Raw genomic sequence first — 21088 nt, forward strand, 5'->3', positions numbered from 1 at the left:
TCACGGGGGGTGGCAGGGCATAGAGAATACTGTCCTGTAAAAACACCACCCATAGGGGAGGTGTCAAGCACTGTGCCATGAGCACACGGTGCCCTGAACAGGTGCCGGGGGCGGGGAGCCAACGGCTCACAACCAACTTGGACTGCTGGGACTCAGTGGGAACAAATCTACCCCACACCTGTCCATAGGGGCCACCTAGTCACCTGGCTGCACCAGACGGCTGCTCTCAAGACCCAGTGCCGCCCCAACATGCTCGCACCAGCTCTGGACAAGAGCACCAGCATGTGAACACACTGCACTGAGGGTCATCGTTTCCTCTCAAGTCCACAAGCTAAAATGCATTAACTGTTCACATCTGCTACGTGATTCCAAATCTATCTTCTACTCTCACTGTAAAAGTTTCTTTCCAAACGCTAAAATATCATAAAAGCTTTAAAAATTGATGGGTGGACAGACTTGACTGTGCAAAAATTTAGTAAAAAATTGCCAGAGGCCAGCGAAGGTGAGGGGCCTCAGTGTCTAAGAAGGCATGTTTTGGGGGCATTAAGACTTACTCAGAAGAATGGACTGCACCCCCCAGCCCAGGCAGGGGCAGCAAGCTGGGCAGGGACAGGTGCCTTCATCCACGTCACGGGCAATGCATTTCAAGGCAAAGAATGATCACCTTGGTGGTTTGCCTACAGCCTCTGAAAAATAGTTCTGATACTAAGTTGTGTTTATTTTAAACCAAAGAGGTCTGAAATACTCCTTCCTCTTCCTAACTATAACTTTTTTGGAGAAAAAAGGAAAACCCAGGAGGCGGGGAAGGGGATGGGGTGCCAGCGTGCATCTTCTGGCCAGGTCCCTGCGGTGCCCGCGGGAGCACCAGGCACAGGGCTTTCTCATTTCATGTCATCCAACTATCATTTCTTGTCAGCGCCTGTTACATACTAAAATTCATGAAAACCTTCATAACACCAGTCTGCAGCATGTCCACACAAGCAGAGGTCCATGGCGACCTCCCACCTTTCTGTGTCCACCTGTGTGGCAGGCTGAGTCGATGCTTTAACATGGCCACCCAGACCTGTGGGTGGCCCCCAAGGAAGAGCTGCGTGGACCTGGCTGTCAGACACGCAGTGGCAGGGGACCGTGGACTGGAGACCCGGGGCTGCAGAGTGAGGGCAGGTCTCCCCCGCAGCAGAGCTGGCAGCCCCTGAGCCCGGACCACCAGCCATCACACGTCCACAGTGCACAGGGGCTCGCCGCCAGGCTGCGCAGATGCCACAATGGACATCTTGGGCTTCTTCCGCGTCTCCTCCTGGAAGAACAGCCAAGGTCAGGGATGTGGGCGACATGGGAACCTGCAGCCCAACCTCGGTGAAAGGCCGGTGGCGGGGCTGCAGAATGTGCGCGATCGCAAGGCACCGCGTGCTGGCACTTCTGTGGGCATCAAGACGCATGCTCGGGAGTGGAGGGTCAAGGAGGTCACAGCCACCAGGGGTTTGAAGCTGCCCCGACAAGCCCTACAGGGACCCCACATCAGTGCACAGGAGGCCAGGGCCACCAGCTCTCCAGCACTGCCACAGCCTGAGGGCATGCGGACAGGCCTCACCCTCTCCTCCGCCAGCCTCCGCATCTCCTCCTGCAGTTTGCTCAGGATGTGCAGGTTGGGCTTGTTCTTCCGGGCAAACTGCTGCAGCTCGATCACACTCTTGTCCGACGTCTCCTGGGGAGCAGAGTCCGCTCGCAGGACCGTCTGGGGTCACCCCTCCCTTGACCCGCCTGGCTGGCTGCCTGCCAGCTGTTCCCCACTTCCGCCACTGCCTCTTGCGCAGGGTGCTCCCCCGGCCCCCTTGGCCTCTGACATAGCCACTGGCCAGGCACTTGACATGCCCAGAGCCCTCAGGCAGGAGCAACCAGGACACAGCCTCAGCCGGGGGGACAGCACACTGCAGGACAGGACTCGCCCCGGCACTGCGGCCCCTGGGAGCCTGTGGGGCCCAGACGCTGAGCTCCCTGCAGGCCCATCGAGGGTGAAGAAGCCATATCTGAGGATGCCTGCTGGCCGTGGGTGCCACACTCCCCTGCCTCTGGATGGACCCCTCGCCCGCCAGCTCCAGGGGGCTCCCACCACGGGCCCAAGCAGGCTTTCTCCCCTCACTCACAGCCCAGCACAATGCACAGAAGTAGAGCACAGACACGAAGGCAGAGGCTCAGCAACACAGGGCCAAGCACCTCGGGGCCCAGTGTCCCCTCCCCTCACCCACCCTGTCAGGCCGAGAGCAAGGAGCTCTTCACAGACGGCCTGGGGGTCACCACCCACAGTCCCCACCCTCCACACCCACCACTCACAGGGGTGCTGGTGACCCAGACCGTTTCTGTAAACGTCAGGGAAAAAGTCAACATAAACCTCGCTTCCCTGTACTTCTCTCCACCCCAAACACAAAAACCTAAGGGTATTGGCTAAAATCTTGAGATCTTGGCCCAAAGAGCAGAAACAAAACAGATGACACACATGGGCTGTTGAAAGTTGGTGGCCAGGGAGAGCTGTCTGTGTGTGGTCTGCTCGCTCTCCCTCTAGCCCTGGCCCGCACCCCATCCCCTCCCCATGCAGCCAGAGCCTGACTCTGCCCCCGGCCCCCTGTGCCAGTGGGGGACCCCATTACCTGTTTGACCATCTTGCTGCTTTCACGGCCATACATGCGCAGCAAGGACCCCCAGTTCTTGACGTGTGGGTGCAGCAGCTGAAGGATCTTCTGAGAAGCTAACTGTTTCCCAACTCGCTTATTCTTGCCTGAGAGGAAATGTAGAGAGAGGGAGTCACAGATACCAGCCATCCACAAGGCCACCTCGTCCAGACAGGGGTACTCCCGACGGGAGGGGGCAGAAGGTGCAGCCGCTGCACTGGGCACAGCACCTCAGCCCTGCCCATCCTGCAGAACAGCCCATCAGAAGCTCGGGGAGGTCAGGACACACCCAAGGCCATAGCTTATGAGGCCTCCCGGCCCCCAGCCCACATCTGCCGACACAGAGGACGCACCTGCAGGGCAGACACAGGGGTGGGGGAGCATCCAGAGGGCATCCTGTGCTGGGGACGTTTCTAGATGGAGAGAAGGTGGGGCCAGGGTGCAGAACAGGCCTGGAGAGCAGCAAGGGCCTCTGGCTCAGATGGGGGATCTATCCTATGCCCTGCCCACCTGCTCAGGGCTGGCCTCAGCAAGGAATGGTGTCTGCAGGACACAGGGCACACCCAGGGCCTGCTTGGTCACGACCTTCTCACTTACCCAGTGCTGGTCTGTGTTTACAGTAGTTACACAAAGTTCAAGTAAGGTTATATCCAAACACCAGATTAGGTGAAGAGCACAGTTGGTGCCCAGCAACAGCAGAGGGCCCTGCGGGGGCTCTGCTGCTGTCTTAGGAGGCTCCTGCTCCCTTTACAGGGACCGAGGGCTGGACAGGGGCAGTGGTGGCAGCCGCAGGGGAGCAACACAGCCCAGCCAAAATGACCAGCCCGGGGACGGGACACCCACAGCTGCACTCAGGTCAGCTGTGACTCAGACGTGGACATGGGATGCTGTGGGCACAACCGTGGGCAGTCAGCAAACAACTGAGGCTCGGCTGATGCCAGGGCAGTGGTCCTCGGGATCACTGAAAGCCTGTGTGTGGGTGTATTGGGGGAGGGGTGTGTGTCTTACACCAGCCGCGCACTGTGTGCTTGCCACACGCCATGACATATTCACTCTTCTGGTTTTTACCAGGAACCACTTCAAACTTGATGGAGGTGTCCCCCATCCCATGGTTTCTGTAGGAGAAAACAGACAGTAGGTGACATCAACTGAGGGGGAGGAAACGGCTGCTTCCAGAAAGCCCTCCAAGGGCCCATCAAGACAGAACCAACCCTTCTCCCCAAACCGCTGCTCCAAGGAGGGACTCTCCCACCACACGCCATCCGGCCCCTTGGGTGGAAGGGTGCTGGGCACCCAAGAGAGGCTCCCATGCCCGATGGCCAGGGAAGCGCCCCCCTCCCCTTACCTTTTAAGGCACTCATGGAGGATCTGGTAGGGAGATAGCAGTCCAGCCTTGCTGGTCAGCTCGTAGACTCGCGAGTCCTCGATACTGATGTGGTTAAAATACTACAAAATGAAGCAGCCGGTCATAGTGCTGGCCACTCCCGCGGCCCCGTGAAGCGGCTCCCGTGCTGCCGCCTCCCCTGGGGCCTCCTGCCCCCACCACTACCTCTCGGAGACATTGCATCCCACATCCCACACCTCCCCACCCAGATGCCCGAGACACAAACGAGGAATGGCAAGGGCCGGGCTGCCTGCCGCTGGCCTGGGGAGCCCATCCTGAATCAGAGGCTGATCAGACGACCGGTCAGAAGTCTAAAGACACACAACCTTCGGAAAAAAGCTTGAAAACCATCATAAGTGAGGTTATAGAAGAGAGAAAGTGACCAGACATGGCAGAACAGAAACGTGACCAAGGTTCTTAAGAGGCGACGCCCAACTGGTTCAGGGAAGAAAAAGGAAGCTGGTGACAGGGGCGTTGCCAGCCCAGAGGTGGCTCTGACCCCATGGCCCCCGGCTCCCACTCAGGAGTGTGGGCCCCCTCCCGGGTTGGCCATAACGGAGAACCACATGCTCCTTTGAGGCCTCTCAGAGAGGTCCCTTCCCAGACTGTCCAGCTTCTAGGGCCCCTCGGCTTGTAGCAGCATCAACCCCAGCCCTGCCCTCTTCATATAGAAGCCTTGGAACCTGCTGCTCTGGCAGAGAGGGGGCTTCCTCCTCACCCAGCATCAGGAGGAGGCCCTGGTTCCAGCAAGCAGGAAATCATCCCCCTCTAAGCACAACCCCGCGCCCCCAGCACCTCAATGGGTCCGCCAGCCAGAGGCACCCCGAGCCCCTTAGTCAGGGTGTCTGCAGAGGCATCGCTGTGTGAGCCAGGCTGCTCAGACCCCTGGCCACGAGGGATGAACCCAACCCCCAGCACCACCCCTCCCCGGGCACTGGGGGAGGCAGAGGACAAGGCTGGAAGTCCAACCTCCGACTACATGATGGTTCCCCTGGCAACCAACCCCCATCCTCGGGGCTTCCAAAATTCACCTCCTGAACATGAACTCAGGCGTAGTTGAAGGGGTTAGAATAGAACGTTCCCTTCACTTTTATCAACTGGAACTATTTCAGGAACTGGAGACAAAAACCAAACGTTAATTTATTTACTACGTTAGAAGGTCCCACCAGGAACCAAGGACAAAGACCAAACGTGTATTTTATATCACAATACCACAAACACATACACACCTAACAGCCCCAAAATACATGAAACAAAACCTGACAAGTGAAGAAAGCAATAAACAATTAAACAGTAACAGCTGGGGACTCAACACCAGTCCGGACAGAAGACCCACCAAGAACGAGAACAGCAAACCCCACACCAGCTCAACCCACAGACGCCTGTTCACTCCACTCAGAAACACACAATGCACATCCTCTCAGGCGGTCACAACACAAGCCTCAGTAAACTTAGAAGGACTGACTGAAATCACAAAAACTATGTTTTTGAACCACAATGGAATTAAGTTAGAAATCAATAACCAAAGGAAATTTGGGAGATTCACAAATATATGAAAAGTAAATGCTCCTAAAATAACCACTAGTTTAAAGAAAAAAATGACAAGAGAAATCAGGAAAATACCTTGAGACAAATGACAAAAGAAACACAACACATATTAAAGCAAAATTATGGGATGCAAAATAGTACACAGAAGAAAATTTATAGCTGTAAACTCCATATTTAAAAAGAAGACCCCAAATCAATACCTTAATCTTAAGACACTAGAAAAAGACGAACAAACTAAACCCAAGGCTGGCAGAAAAAAAGAATAATAAAGGCAAGAGCAGAAATAAATAGAGAATAAAAAACCAATAGGAAAAAATCAACAAAACCAGAAGTTGGATATTTGAAAAGAAGAACAACATTGACAAACCTTTAGTCAGACCAACCAAGAGAAAGGAAAGACTCAAACTGCTAAAAATCAGGAATAAGGGACTTCCCTGGTGGCGCAGTGGTTAAGAATCCACCTGCTAATGCAGGAGACACGGGTTCGAGCCCTGGTTCGGGGAGATCCCACATGCCGCGGAGCAACTAAGCCCATGTGCCACAACTACTGAGCCTGTGATCTAGAGCCCATGAGCCACAACTACTGAGCCTGCGTGCCACAACTACTGAAGCCCACGTGCCTAGAGCCCATGCTCTGCAACAAGAGAAGCCACCACAATGAGAAACTCGCGCACCCCAATGAAGAGCAGCCCCTGCTGGCTGCAACTAGAGAAAGCCTGCGTGCAGCAATGAAGACACAATGCAGCCAAAAATAAAAATAAATAAAATAAATTTATTTTTAAAAAGTTTAAACAAAAGGATCATAACGGAATACTATGAATGTGTATTTGCCAAGAAATTAGATAACCTAGATCAAGTGGGAAAACTCCTAGAGAGACACAAAATCCCAAAAGTGTCTCAAGAAGGAGTAGAAAATCTGAAGATGTATAACAAGCAAAAACATTGAATCAGTAAATAAATAACTTCAAAACCAAGCAAAGTCTAGGCTTGGACTGTTTCACTGGTGAATTCTACCAAGTGTTTAAAAAATTAATACCGGGACCTCCCAGGTGGTCCAGTGGTTAAGTAGTTAAGTATCTGCCTTCCAATGCAGGGGACGTGTGTTTGATCCCTGGTCAGGGAACTAAGATCCCACATGCCGCGGAGCAACTAAGACCGTGTGCTGAAACCTCAGAGCCTGCACGCCACAACTAGAGAAGCCTGTGTGCTGCAGTGAAGACCCAGTGCAGCCAATAAATAAATAAATAAATAAATGAAGGAATAAATATTGTGCTTGCATGGTATATCTTTTTATTTTTGGCTGTGTTGGGTCTTCGTTGCTGCGTGCGGGCTTTCTCTAGTTGTGGCAAGCGGGGGCTACTCTTCACTGCAGTGTGCGGGCTTCTCATTGAGGTGGCTTCTCTTGTGGTGGAGCACGGGCTCTAGGCTCACAGGCTTCAGTAGTTGTGGCACACAGGCTCAGTAGTTGTGGCGCAGGGCTTAGCTGCTCCACAGTATGTGGGATCTTCCTGGATCAGGGCTCGAACCCATGTCCCCTGCATTGGCAAGCAGATTCTTAACCACTGTACCACCAAGGAAGCGTGTGGTTTATCTTTAAAAAAAAAAATTAAGGGCTTCCCTGGTGGCGCAGTGGTTGGGAGTCCGCCTGCCGATGCAGGGGACACGGGTTCGTGCACCGGTCCGGGAGGGTCCCGCATGCCGCGGGGCGGCTGGGCCCGTGAGACATGGCCGCTGGGCCTCTGCGTCTGGAGCCTGTGCTCTGCAACGGGAGAGGCCACAACAGTGAGAGGCCCGCGTACCGTAAAGAAAAAAAAAAAACTAATACAAATCCTTCGCAAACTATTCCACACAATGAAAGAGGAAGCAACACTTTCCAACTCATCCTATGAGGCAAGTATTACGCTGATACCAACACCAAAGACATCATGAGAAAAGAAAATACAGAACAGTACCCCTTATAAGTACAGCTGCAAAAATCCTTAACAAATACCAGTGAGCCAAACCTATCAACGCATAAAAATGATTATACACCACGACTGAGTGGAATTTATCCCAGGAATGCAAGGTGTGTTTACCATTCAAAAGTCAATGAAACACCCCCCCCCCATCAGTAAAGTCAAAGACAAAAACCACGAGATCATCTCAACAGGAACAGAAAAAACAAAATCCAACACCCATTCTTGACAAAAACTGTCAACAAACCAGGAGTGGAAGAAACGTCCTCAATCTGATAATACTCACAGCTCACACAGCACGTGAAGTGGAAGAGGCCAGTCGCAAAGGAACATACATCGTATGATTCCACTGACAGAAGACGTCAGAATTGGCAAATCCAGGGACAGAAAGTAAATGAGTGGCTGCTGGGGGTTGAGGGGCTGGGAACGGGGAGAATGGGGGTGGCTGCTAATGGGGACAAAGTTTTTTTTTGGAGTGATGAAAATATTCTGAATGTACAAAAATCCACTGTACTGTGTAGTTTAAAAGGGAAAAATTTATGGTGTTATAAAAAAGAATGCATTCTTCAGAATGAGAAGCCCTTGCTACAAATAACCATAGGACCATACTTACCCAAAAAAACTTTACAAATAGTTTTAAATGGTTCTTAACATAAAGAACAATCTAGGTTTTGCAGCCTCTGCCTCAAAGGCTCACTCCACTTTGGATCTGCTGTCAGCGGAGCATGGCTTCCTTCCGAAACATTTACCCGCAGCTTCTCACGACCCTCGGCAAGACACAAGGACAGAAATCTCTGACAAGAACATTTCCTCTGCTTGCAAAGACAAGCAGGTCTCCTCTTTGATGAAATACAAGAGACGGAGCACCTGGCACCTGGGCAATTAAACCCAAGCACAGCCTGACACCAGCGTGGGCTCACGACCCTCACCTCCAGCTCCTCGCTGTCTTTGGGCTTCTCCTCAGAGGTCTGTTTAACAAAGTCTGGGATGAGGATTTCCAGCGTGGCCCGGGCTGTGGAAAGAGGAACACTGAGGGTGAGGGTGGGGTCCCCACGGCCGAGGGAGCCTGGGCCCCGGGTACAGAGCCCCAAGGGCCTGCACGTGAGGCACAGGCAAAGGGTGTGGTGGGGAGCAGCAGCTGGGCCAAAAGGACACTCTGGGGAGGCGCCTGCAGGCCCGAGCGTAGGGGTGGCGAGAAGCCGAGTGCAGGCACCCCATGAACAGGGGTGCAAAACGAAGAGCACGTGGGGAGGAGCATGGGGTGGGGGTGGGAGGCGAGGCGCCAGCGCCATGAGGATGGCCCCACCCACTATGGGACCCTCACAGGCTTCTGCTCCGAGACCCCAGGAACGCCCCACTTGTGAAGCAGAAGAGCCTTTGGAGAGAATCTCTCTAAAATTGACAGGAGACTTCCTGGGGACCGGGCAGAGCTTGTGAACCCAGCACAGCTTCACACGGGGTCAGCCAGACAGTAAGGTGGGGTCCCATCACCCTCGACATTCACCACCAGAGGAGAGCAAGGCCCAGGGGCACTCTGAGCCCCGGAGCACAGACACTCCACCAACCCGAGACTCGGTGAGACTGCGATAAACGCTCCGCACTCTGTAAGAGGCAGAGCTGCTCTGAAGACAATGCGGCGATGGGGGTGCCAGGGCCCGGGGTGCATCCATCACGTGCCTGCGATGTGGGCCACTCCCCAGAAGAGGCCAAATAACCCTGGTGCTGGGGCTAAGCGGCTTCTGGAAAAGCACGCCAACAACAAGGAGTGCCGGGAATATAGCCAGCAGCAGGCCACGGGCAGGAGGAGCATCAGACTTCCACCAAAAACCACCAGCTTTCCCAAGGGCCTGCTTGGCTGTGTTCCAGGAGTGGCAGTCCCAAGTCTGGAGCTGGAAGGACTTGGAAAATGGTCCTCATGGACATCAAAACCACCTGAGGAAGATGCCGCCTGTTCTCCTTCTCAGCACACCCCTGCCTTGCTGGGTTTAAACAGACGGTGCCCTGGGCTCAGGCAGCACAGAGCAACCAGCATCTGTGAGTGCTGGGGACGGGGCGAGAGGCGCTGGCCCAGCCATCTGAGTGGAAAAGGGCCTTCTACTTTCATTTCTCACGTTTTACTTTTTCTATTTGAATCTTTTCCAGTGAGTACATAATTTAAAAAGATCCAAGTAGATGATTACATAAATAAAACAGACTTGCCCCATCCACAGCCTTCCCTAGCCATTGGTGGGCCAACACGGGTCTCTGACACCAAGCAGGCACATTACCAGCTTTATTCTTCGCGAGTTTTTTGCTGCTTGCCGTTCCAGATCCATAGGTCACACCATCGATGGTCACCGAGGCACCAAAAGGCTCACTTGGGTTCTCTTAAAATTAAAATTACCATTTTAAAACACACTTGCCAAGACGTTAAAAGCATACGTGCACACACACAATCTGCTCGCGCTGACAGACAGACGAGGTGGGGTAGGGCTGCTGCTGAAGGCAGAGGCCTGCGGGGGGGTCCCTGAGGCACTGGGGTGGGGCTGAGGGACAGTCAGCAGGCAGAGAGCATGGCCAGGAAGTCGAGGGGGACAGGGACCAACGTCTGAGAAAGATGGACGGAGGAGTGCAAGGGGTGGGATGCAGACATTGTGAGCCAGAGAAGCAGGAAGACAATAGCGGACGCTGAGCTTCTGGTTTTCACTAAGGAGTGATGCGGGCGGCCAGAGGACAGCTTGTGGCCATTGCAGGGCTGCAGCCCCTCCACCCTCGGAGGCGCAGTGGGAAGGGGGTGCGGGGAGGTGACCATCTGATCCCCCTCGACCTCCCCTCTCGTTCCTACCCAGCAGAGGGGAATGACAGTCAGCTCCCACCTCCCCAGCAATGACCCCAGTGACGTGCTTGATGCTTTAGGAGTGAGATGGGGAAGGTCACACTCACCACATTCAAAGAAGTTGTATACAGGGCGGACCTTGAGGACGCGCTGCATGTACTCATGCAGGATGCAGACCTCCGACTTCCCATTGGGGTTGATGACAAACTCTGTGACAAGAGGGGCCGTCTCAGCAACAGCGGGGGCTGCAGCGACCACACCCCAGCCCGCGGGGAGAGGACCTCTGCGCCGCAGGGCAGACACAGGCCGATGCAGCACCCTTGGAACACACATCCCAGAAACATCAGACCTGCGAGTCCCGTTCACCTTTCTTCGTGGGCGCGTCCTGCACAGACAGAGTGATGAGCTTCTGATTGGCCGGCAGGATGGGCCTCTCTGACTCAGCCTGTTTTCGCTTCATTTCTCGGTTGAACTGCCGACGCTCAGCCCATGTCCTGAACTTCTTCACGGTAACTTGCTCGAAATCAAAGCGCTTCTCCAGGTAGTTCCGAAACTCCTCGAGGTCTATACGGGATTCACCAGAGACCCAAGTCACGGGTGGAGGTCACGCCCTCCACCCGGTGAGCAGGACAGGTCCCAGCCACACGACACCCCCTTCCCCTTTCCTCTCCAAGGGCGAGGGAAGTAAAGAATCACGTCCCTTCATTCTGCCAGCTCAAATTACCCTGCCAGGTCCCCTAGGGACAAATTTCTGGCATGTCCTTTAGTTTATTTAGAACAAGAATAAGAATACAAAAATAAAAAAACAAAAACGAATCTAAAAAAAAAAAGCCAACCGCAACCAGCCTTTGGGACCTTTCTCCCCATATGGAAACAGGTGCTGGACGGCCAGCAGCAGCCGAGGCACCACGTGCCCACCATGGCCGCCCCCACGCCCTGCAGCAAGTAGGCAGCTCAGGGCCATGGCACTTGTTCCACCTCTCCCCCAGGACCCCAGGGCTTCCCATCAGTCTTGCTGGCGCCCTGCCTGCACCCCTCCTCCCACCAGGCAGATGCCTGAGATTCCACGTGAGCTACAGAACAACGTGCTTGCACACTTAGTGACAAACCAAAACCACATAGTTCTTTACACATGAGTGCAGAGAAGCGAGTCTGGAAACAAGCGCCATGAGGTCAGAGGTGGGAGGCAGTTGTTTTCAGAAAAACAGGAGCACACTCAGGTGTGTCCTGCATGTGCGGAAGGACGGTGTGAAGAGGCAGACCGTCAAGATAGAGTCTTATAGGGAGGGCTCCCTTCCAGCTGTGTCCCGAGAACAGCCCACCCGCTGACAGAGCTAGCCGGGACGGGGAGCCAGACACCACTGTCCCCCTCCTCAGCAGCAGCCCCAGCCCCTCACATGCAGGAGTTCCAGACAGGCCGGGCAGTAGCACAGAGTGAGAGACCCCGAAAACGCATGGGGGCTAAGACAGCCTGCCACCATGGAAGAGATGCAGGAGGGACAGGGAGGAACGCCCCACACCTGAGAGCAACTGAGGGTCTGAGAAGGGGGCGGCATCCACACCACGTGGTGGAGACGCCCACTCTGCGCACTGGTACACCAGGACTCCATGCGAGCATGTCCCATTTTCATGAAAAGCAAGACTTGAGGAAAGATCGCGAACATGACCAAAGAAAAAGGCCATCTGCAGGGCAGCACCAGTGTGCGGGTCGGGAGCAAGAGGTCAGCAGGCAGAATCTCCTAAGCTCAGGGAGACGGCCTCTCCAGCCATGCGGGAGTGGACAGGCAAGCACGGACAGGTCCCTTCCTCCTCAGGGACCAAGTTCACTCTGGAAACTTACCAACTGATTCATCTTTGCACACTTCCACCTTGGCCTTCACTTGCCCCAGGGCCCCGGGGGCGGCCTCGGCCGCCAGTGGATCCTTCTCATCTGGGGGCCCCAAGTCAGCCCCCAAGGAGTCGGGCTCTTCCAGGGGGAGCTCCAGCTCTGCAGATCGGCTCAGGGGCTTGGCGGGAGACACCTCCCCACAGGGGGCGAGCTCGCTGTTTTGCTCCCTTTCCTCATTGTCTTTCATTTTCTTGTAATGCAGACAGGGGATACTACTCAGAGGAGGGTCATGTTTCTGTGGACAGTGAAATTGCAACACAGATTACAAGGATGGCCCCAAACATCTGAACGTCCGATGCCTTTCACCTGCCTGTCTGGCTGCAATGCAACGTGGGCAGACATGCATGCTCCTCCTGCAACTTACGAGACTAAATTCATGACTGATGTGTCCCCTACCCGTATGCTTCCCGTTCCCAAGAAGTATGGCCTGGACCAGGTGACCACCCGAGACTCTCGGTGCAGGTACACGGGGACTCCGGAGTTATGGAACGTCATGATCCACCCGTCCGGCAGTGGTTCCGTAGGTGGACGGCCACGACCTGCACAGAAGACAAGAACACCCTGCAATCACTTAAAGACACTTGTAACTGAGTAAGAACTGTCAGGACGTTTCCAAAGTTACAACCCGTGTCAGAAACAACAGCAAGGTGGACCCAACGTTACAGAGAACCTCTAAAAAGTAGGAGGGGGGAACACCCCGCCCTCCACTAGAGAAAGCCCCACCCAGCCCCACCTGCAAAACTCTGCTCTCCCTCTGCTGCTGTGCCTGTCCCTCTGGGTGTGACCCACAGGCTCCAAGTCCCTCCGTGCAGCAGGAAGCTGTCCACCCTGCTCACTGCTATACTCCCCAGCCTAGAACGGCACAGGCACGCCACGGAGCCTAGAGCAGGGTTCTGCAAGACACAGGGCCTCGCCACAGCTCTGCCTCCACGGCTGGCAAGCACCGTGGACACTGACTCCCCGCCCGCCTCCCACAGGTGTGGCCAGAGGCACCGCAGGGCCTGGGTAGGCTTCGCTAGTAACTGCACATCTGTGGATCACTGGTCCCTGTGACCAGGTGACAAGCCTGTGCTGTTCAAGCTGCTACTGACAGCCCTGGCTGCTGAAAAAAGCACATGGCAAAGACTGAAGTAAAACTTATTTTTCTTACGGGTATTGGGAACAAGTTAAAAATTCAGAAATGGAAGTGAAAAACCAAGTGAAATCTAAAAAGACACATACGAGTTGAAAACAGCACCAGCTATTCTCACAGAAAAGGGAATGACACCCTTGTGCCAGGTCTGACACCCACACGTGGCCAACACCAGCAGACACCTGTGTCAGGACAGCCCTGGGAGGGAATGTGAGGTTGGACACGCACAGACCCCGTCAGGCACCCCCATGCCCACCGCGGGCTGGGCTGGGAGCTGTCTGCAACCAGCTATGGGCTAAGTAAGGAGAAGGAGGCACTCACACAGCTCAAGCTGAGCACATCATGGGACAAGGCATGTCTGCGATAGTGAGCTGTCACAGAGTTGGCCCAGCTGCCCGGAGAGCTCGCGTGCATCTCATAGTCTGTTACTGTTCCTGTTGCGGCCCACTTGGCAGACGCGCGGCCCAGCACTGCCAACATGTCCGCTCCGCAGCCAGGAGACTGTACGTCGGCCACCCTCGGTTTCCTCCCATCACGCTGGCCACCTGCGCTGGTGCTCAGCAGAAGATGTAACCTGTGTGCCTGAGTCCTGTGTCCCTCCAGCCCCTTTCCACCGCCCACCTGACACCTCCACCTAGACACTGAGAGGTGCCTCCAGGCCAAGACAGAAACAGACACGGAGACCCCTCAGACCTCTCCGCATCAGCAGGGGGGCTGCACGGGCCAGCTCTGGGCACCCCCTGACCGCTCCCCACCGCGTCTCCGACCCCTCCACCTCTGCCCACTCAAAGTGCAGGAGTCACACGTGCACCGCGAGCCGTGCTTTCAGACCAGACTGTGGAACGAGTCCTGCTTGCTTCCAGTGGCTCCCCCGATACTTGGCACAGAATCTAGAACCCGGACTGCAACCATCACCAGCCACCATGCCGAGCAACCGCCTCTGGGCCCAGCATCCATACCCCTGGATGCCCCCTCCCCAGGGATCTGCCCAACCCCCTCAGAAGGCCTCTCCCCACCACGCCGCACAAGCCCAGCTGCTCTGGTTTCCACAGCACCTGCACCACCTGCAGCTGGGCCATCATGCATCTGGGTGTGTCCTCACATCTTGTCTGTTTCCTATCACCAGACAGGGCCCTCCTGGCCTCAGACACACACCTGCTGCCTGACACCGAGGGCTCTCATGCCCATACATGCAAAGCCCCGTGAACACTCGCTACTTCCTGGCCCGACTTACTTTTGAGCACTGTTTTAATCTTGGTCATCATTGGCTGCACACTTGTCTCTCCGTCTGATGGGTGGTCGCTGTCTCCTCCATATTTCTCCTCCATCCGCCTCTTTTTGGGAGCACAGAGGCCCTCTTCCAGCAGAGCATCAACATCGTTGTCAAAATCATCCTGCAAAATATGCTGTTCAGACACCACAGCCCCCCGGTGCCCTCCAGGCAAGTGTCACAGTGTCACTGACAACGACACAGAAAGGAGGCGCTCTCGGGGGCCTAGGTGTGCCTCTATGTTGCGTGATCATCTGAAAAACAAATGGAATGAAACCGCCAGCTGAAGCACACGCTCAGGCAGGTGTGCGTGCCACCAGGGAGCGTGGCCAGCAGCTCCTTCCAACTCAGTTGGGACAAGGGTACGAGGCAGACCTGTCAGCCAAACTTTTCATTAGCAAAGTTTGAAAACCTGGACTCCTGATGGCTTTCTCTTTTCACATTTACGTTTCCACCTCCTGTGGGTGTTCTTTCCTCTGCAACATCAGCTTTACAGAGATGCTGCGATTCCCAAACACCTCTCTTTGGGTTTTGCTAAGAGTGCTCCAAAGGAGGGGACACCGACATACCTCGTAGGAGAACTTCAAGGCCTCTTCGTCCACTCTGTCTCTCTGCACGATCGCTTTAGCCGTGAGCCCGCCTGCTCCTTCTTCATCTAGCTCCAAATTGTCAGTAAAATCTTCTAACTCATCCAGCACTGCGTACTCCACTCTCTTTTCCTGATCCAGCTCATTCTCCTCATCCTTCTTATCCGCACTCTCACCCCCTACGCCTACCCCGTTACCAACACTCCCGCCAAAGGGACAAGCATGCATGTCTCCACTGACAGGGCTAAGGGCCAGACCGCACTCTGCCCGCGCGTCGCGCTCCGCTCCCGTGTACAGCACCTTCCTGTCCTTACTCCTGCAGCTCTCGGTAAAGCTCACGCTAATCTTTACATCCTTAAGCAACTTAAGGTCAGGGGAGAACTTCCGGACCGCAGGTGCGTGCCGGGCGGTGCGCGGGCTGTGGCCACTACAGTTCGGGTCTACGAGGAGGCGGGCCTTAGAGAAGGATCCTTTGGAGAGAAGAGAAGCTCCGTAGAAGTTGAGCGGGTCCTCAGCAGGGGGTTCGGCCTGTCCATCACCACCAGAGCCAACGTCCATTACCTCTGCATCACTGGACGTTTGCAGGGGAGGTGGTGGAGACTGTCCACGGGGCAGCGCTCGGAGGGGGCAAGCTTGGTTCTCCATCACCGCTCCTCCTGCGGGCTCACGCGGGAGAGGAGAGGGGCTCTCACATGTCTCCATAGTAAAAGTGATTAAGACTATTTTAAAAGACCAGAGTTTTAAAAAACCTTACATAAATCTATACAGCTAACATGCACAAGTCCGTCGAGACCCGGGTGCCGTCCTGCCCGCGCTGCACACGCTGGCGGCTTAGTCAAGCTGGCCACATTGCTCTTTTCATTAATGTAGACAGCTTTTAGAACCACTGCCTCAATTATTGGAAATCACAATGCACTCAGCTTAAATGACTGACGACTAAGCGAGTCTGTCCTCAAGCCGGAGGGGCACCCGTCTTCCTCCACCTGCAAAGAGACGTAAAGGCGCCGTCACAACGCAACAGAGCCCTCCGCGTCCTGGTATCAAGAGCCCAGTGCTATTGACAGAGCAGTGAAAACTTAAAAGAATGCTGCCCAAAAAGAGAACCTTCTATGCTTCAAAACAATCGAACTTTACTTTTTTCTTCAGAACCTAAATTGTACCTTAAGTCCCAAATTAAATACTTTATTAATTGTCCACTGTAATTCCAACTTGAGAAACACAAAAACCATATTATGTTTAGGCTCAAAAAGGATTAAAAAAAAAATCCTCCACTAAACTTCACCGCAGCACCCCCTAACTCAGTTTACAAGGCAAGCCAGCATGCAATGCAAGGCTGCCCTTTCCAGAACACACAGAAGATGTGCGGCTTCCCTCCAGCACCAGAGCGACATGGATCCACTCACCTGCGAGGGCCGGGTCAGTCAGAGGGCAAGCGGGAGACCCTCGGCTCAACTCTGCGGCACTAGGGCCAGGGGTTCTGTCACCCGGGACCCTGGGGCACGTGGATGGGGACAGTGATGCAGCGGGCTGGGGGAGCCAGAGGTGGCGTGGTTCTGTTCCCGGGAGAGGTAGGGGTGGTGGCCGCAGGGAAGGGAGCCCAGCCAGGGTGGGTCAGGGGAGCCGCAGGAGACAGCTGGAGCCAAGGCACGGGGAGTCCTGGGAGCCGCCCGGAGCCTGGCTCCATCCTGGGGGGCAACAAGAAGCCACCGGGAGTGAAGGGACCCTCAGGCCACAATTCAGTCCCTACTTGAGAAGGGAGGCCAACAGCTGCGCCAGGCATGGTGCCCGTGCCCTCGAGAACAGCAGAGACACAGAGTTGACCGCACTGCTGAGTGGGCAGAGGTGGAGAGCTGGGACAAGGGGGCCCTGACGACCAACGAGGCCTCTCCCCGGAGGGACAGTCAAGCAGCGCCCGCAGAGGAGGGCGCCCCGAGCCTCTGGGCAGACCTGGCCAACGGGGCTGAGGCCGCCAGGACACATCAGCCAGGCGGTCACCCAAACCGCAGGAGAGGCCGCCCAGAGAGGGAATGCAGACCGAGAAGAGGGCTGAGGACGCAACTCTGGAGAAGCACAACGGAAGGAAGACACAAGGCTGAGAAGGCAGGGCAGGGGGCCATCCAAACACAGGGGCCTGCAGGAGGGAGGGCACCCACCAGAGCAGAAGCACGTGCAGAAACGCACGCATGTGCTCACATGTACACCCCCACACCGTGCAGACACACGCACAAACATGCCATATGCACGCGGATGCAGACACATGTGCGTGCCCACGCCCACTCGGGGCAGCTTGCTGGTTGCAGACAGAACAGTAAACAGCAGACACCACATGTTTAAGAAGTTTACAGTGAAGGGACAGAGTGTGGTGGTTGAACTTTGAAGGGGACATAACATAAAAACCAGAGACTTGTTCAGATTTGATTAATTCATCCAACAACTACCCAAAGACTACCTACTCTGATGGGGGCACTACCATGAACTACAGGGCAACGACCACTGACTGTCAATCTATTTCCTAGATTCTAAGATGTCTTCACATTTCTGATTTCAGTGGGAATTTAACATAATACCTCCCCCACAGGTATGTCTGTCAAAGGTGCTAAGGACCAAGGAAACATAGCACACAAATGATGACAGACTCAGAACCGCAGTGATCGCTGAGGAGGCTGTAGCCAGACACACACGAGGAACACTGAGTGGAGATGGGCCAGTCTCCTGGCACCAAGAAAGATCATTTCAGAGAAGGACAGAAGGTCAGCATACCCAGTGCTACAGAACACAGATGTGACCAGGACCAAACCCCTTGGCACCAGGCAGGTCTGCAGAGACCCTAGCAAGAGCCAACTCGTGATTCTGGGGCTAAAAAGGCTAACATGAAGAGATGTGAGGAGACGGGGGGCACTGAAGACACACTCGGCACAGGACAGGGACACCTGCTACCACGTTCAAAGGCTAAGGGCAGCACGAAGCCAGGATGAGAATGATAAAAACTGAAGAATGGAAGCCTTGAAGAGCTGCACAGAGTGGAGTCTCCAAGAAGCCATGGAAAGTGTGGTCCTTGGAGCTCAGGGAAGCTGCCCAGCCCCAGGGGCAGCAGCTCATGCTGAGGGCTCCACAGCAGGCCATCCTAAGCAAGCTCCTTACCATCCCTGTTGCCTGTCGGTACCTATCAATACCTTCCAGGTGGCACACACATACCATTTTAGATGCTGAGGGCATGAGACAGACAAAACCCCTGGCCACAGAGCTCACGTTTTAGCAGAGAGACTGACAAGTAACAACTAAGAAAAACTGAGAACCGTTCAAGAAAAAACAAAGCAAGGAGTTGGGGAAGGGGAGGCAGCTTCAAAATGGGTAGGCAGCAAAGGCCTCACAGCCAACGTCCACCTGAAGGTAGAGGAGTGGGCCGGGTGGGTAGCTGGGGTGGGAGGAGGGGACATTTCAGGCAACAGCGAGAAGAGCAAAGGCCTCCGGGTAGGAGCGTGGGGTGGCAGGTGACAGCAGTATGCCCAGTGGGGAGAGAGGAGGCCAGATCAATGAGGGCAAGGGAAAGCAGGACTCTGGCTCTTATCTTGAGAGATGGGCCACTGGACAGGAGGGTCCAAGCGGTGAGGTCACATGATCCAAGGTCAGCAGTGGCAACCAACCCTCAGGCAAGCCCTGTTCTAAGCACTTTAGGTACTGTCACTCACCAGCTCTCACACAGCACTGTGAGAAAAAGTTAAGGATAGAGAAGTGAAGCAACTTGCTCGAGGTCACACAGCTAGAAAGTGGTGGAGCTGCTTTACCACCCAGGTAAGCTGGCTCCAGTCTGTATTGCCTCGGGATTACAATCTTGCAGTTTAAAAGAAACACTGTAGGTCCAGAAAAACCCCAGGTGGGTGGACAGTAGGAGGAGCAAGGGTGAGAGCAAAGAAAAGAATAAAGAGGCTCACCGGGAGCTTGGACCAGCATGTCACGCTGGAGGTGGTGAGAAACTGTCCTGAGGGTTGCATGGAGGCCTAGGAGTGACTCCATACTCAAGGACAGAGATGTCACGTGCAGAGGTGGTGAAGGCAGCATGGGGAGTGTTTGGGGTGAGTGAAGATCACAGTTTAGGTTTACACATGGCTACTTGGCATCAAAGTAACGCGGGGGGATGTGGAAGAGGCAGCCACAGGCATAAGGCTGCAGCTCAGAAGGGAGGCGAGGGCTGGAGATGGAGATGCAGATGTCAAGGAGAGACGGCATTAAAGCCAGGAGACTGCACGAGATCACCAAGGAGTAGAGGGCAGCTCCAACCTGAAGCCGAGACTGGGCAAACCAGTCAGACTCACTTCCGTACCCCCAAGGTCACGGTTGGATTATAAAACCCCTGGGAAGTGCCCTGCACAGTGGCTGGCCACAAAGGGTGGCTCTCCTGCCATCGGCCTCACTACTGCTTCAGCTGACTGCACACACGGATGCAAACCTTGCTTGCCAAGTGGACCATAAGCCAGCAGCAGACTTGCAGCAGGCTCCCCTGGATCCCGACACAGGGTAAAACCGAGACGCTTGGACAGTGCCCTTCACTGGAGTCCGCTTGCTGGGCTGGCATGGAGGTGCCGTCTGTGATGGTCCAGCGCTGTGGCTGCTGCCTTTCGCTCAAGCCTCTCGGCGCTGCAGCCTCCCGCCCAACCCAGCAGCAGTATGACCTCATCCCGTCCTTTTGTCATCCTCCATCGGCCTCACATCCCGCACTTACAGGCGGCACTGCCGACTGGCCATTCACTCCCTCTGGTGGGTGACCGCCTGTGGCAGGGTTTGGCCCACTCTACCGCCGCCAGGAAACAGGATCCCCGCCTAGCGGTTGGCCTGGCACAGTCCCCAGCCCCAGAATGGACTGTCGTGCACCGGGTAACAAGGTACATGCAAGCATGCAAACGACAAATCAAGTTCCTACCCTGAGCAACCCAAGTCCATCGGACGACACCTGACAGGTACCACTGTCAACAGGTTGCCACCTTCCACTTATTTCTATCATGGTCATTGTTACGACAAAACCACATCCTGATCACCTACGTGACACTCAGTCCGTGAGCATTTGGTGAAGACGGGCGACTTCTCAGATTTCCCAAACTGTGTTACACCCGGCAGGGTCCTGGGCGAGCGCCGCCCCTGTTGGTACCTTTCCCGCCTGAAAGCCATCTACGGCTTCGGGCCCGCGGGACGAGGGGCCTCCTCACACCCCGGTGTCTGCCCGGGCGGAAAGCGACCGGCGCGGCGCCCCCCGGTCCGGGGCCCGCCCCCGCCCCCGGCTCCAGCCCAGACCCCGGCCCCCGCGGGCCCCCCGCCCGCGCTCCGAGGCCCGTGGCCATGATGCTTCACAAAGGCCGGGACTCGGAGAGGCCAGGCCCGCCCGCGGCCCCCCGCCCGCTCGACCCCGGCCCGCGGCCTCGGCCCGGGAGGGAGGGAGGGGAAGGGCGCGCCTCACGCAGGCCGCAGCGCCGCCCGCCCGCCCGCTCGGCCGCGGGGCGCCCCTCGCGCCCCGCACCTACCTCCGGCGCCCGCGGCCGGCGCGAGCTGCCCGCAGCCCAACTGCAGCGGAGATCCCTACTGCCCGGCCGCCGCCGCCGCCGCCGCCGCCCTCCAGAAGGGCCGCGCGGGCGCTCTCTAGTCGGCGGGACCCGCCTGCCGCGCGGGGCGAGCGGAGGGCGGACCTTGGCGCGCGCGGCCAATCCTGCGCGCGGCCGCCCCGCATTGGGGGAACCGCAGAGCGGGCTGCAGAGGCAGCCAATAGGCGGCGCGCGGCGCTCCCGGCCACAGCGCGCGGCCCAATGGCGCGGCCACGTGGGCGGGACCAGGCGCTGAGGCCGCGGCCGCGCTAA

General features: G+C 55.9%; 2 protein-coding genes across 6 annotated transcripts; one reads left to right on the forward strand and one right to left on the reverse strand.

The window, feature by feature from the left end:
* Window positions 1–141: 141 nt before the first annotated feature.
* On the reverse strand, window positions 142–20882 carry DGCR8 (DGCR8 microprocessor complex subunit). 5 transcript variants are annotated; one of them, XM_029222601.1, is made up of 14 exons: window positions 16000–16164; window positions 15228–15908; window positions 14623–14782; window positions 12653–12795; window positions 12209–12491; window positions 10735–10932; window positions 10476–10577; window positions 9821–9919; window positions 8483–8565; window positions 4012–4112; window positions 3675–3781; window positions 2646–2773; window positions 1592–1705; window positions 142–1297 (listed from the first exon to the last, which is right to left on the reverse strand). In XM_029222601.1, the coding sequence occupies exons 2-14, from the start codon at window positions 15888–15890 to the stop codon at window positions 1214–1216; spliced, it is 2265 nt and encodes a 754-aa protein (XP_029078434.1). In that variant the 5' UTR covers window positions 15891–15908; window positions 16000–16164; the 3' UTR covers window positions 142–1213. The 5 variants fall into 5 exon arrangements, with proteins under 5 accessions (XP_029078434.1, XP_029078427.1, XP_029078416.1 ...); XM_029222594.1 differs by having other exon boundaries at window positions 1592–1702; window positions 15228–16223; XM_029222583.1 differs by having other exon boundaries at window positions 15228–16223.
* LOC114892818 (proline-rich protein 2-like) lies at window positions 16635–21088 on the forward strand. Its single transcript, XM_029218130.1, has 2 exons — window positions 16635–16661; window positions 20405–21088. Exons 1-2 carry the CDS (start codon window positions 16635–16637, stop codon window positions 21086–21088), a joined length of 711 nt encoding a protein of 236 aa, XP_029073963.1.

The sequence above is a fragment of the Monodon monoceros genome, unplaced genomic scaffold, assembly GCF_005190385.1.
Source record: "Monodon monoceros isolate NGI ecotype Baffin Bay Population unplaced genomic scaffold, NGI_Narwhal_1 Super_Scaffold_1, whole genome shotgun sequence".
NCBI classification, from domain to species: domain Eukaryota; kingdom Metazoa; phylum Chordata; class Mammalia; order Artiodactyla; family Monodontidae; genus Monodon; species Monodon monoceros.

Bases quoted from the DNA above. Each gene is read 5' to 3' on its own strand.
- DGCR8 (XM_029222574.1), bottom strand. From the start codon at position 15,947: ATGGAGACATGTGAGAGCCCCTCTCCTCTCCCGCGTGAGCCCGCAGGA. The intron at 10,933-12,208 runs GTAAGTTTCCAG...AATCCCGTATAG, and splicing joins GTGCAAAGATGAATCAGTTG to ACCTCGAGGAGTTTCGGAAC. The intron at 10,578-10,734 runs GTGAACGGGACT...CTCTTGTCACAG, and splicing joins GGACGCGCCCACGAAGAAAG to AGTTTGTCATCAACCCCAAT.
- LOC114892818 (XM_029218130.1), top strand. From the start codon at position 16,635: ATGGATCCACTCACCTGCGAGGGCCGG. The intron at 16,662-20,404 runs GTCAGTCAGAGG...CCCGCCTGAAAG, and splicing joins CACTCACCTGCGAGGGCCGG to CCATCTACGGCTTCGGGCCC.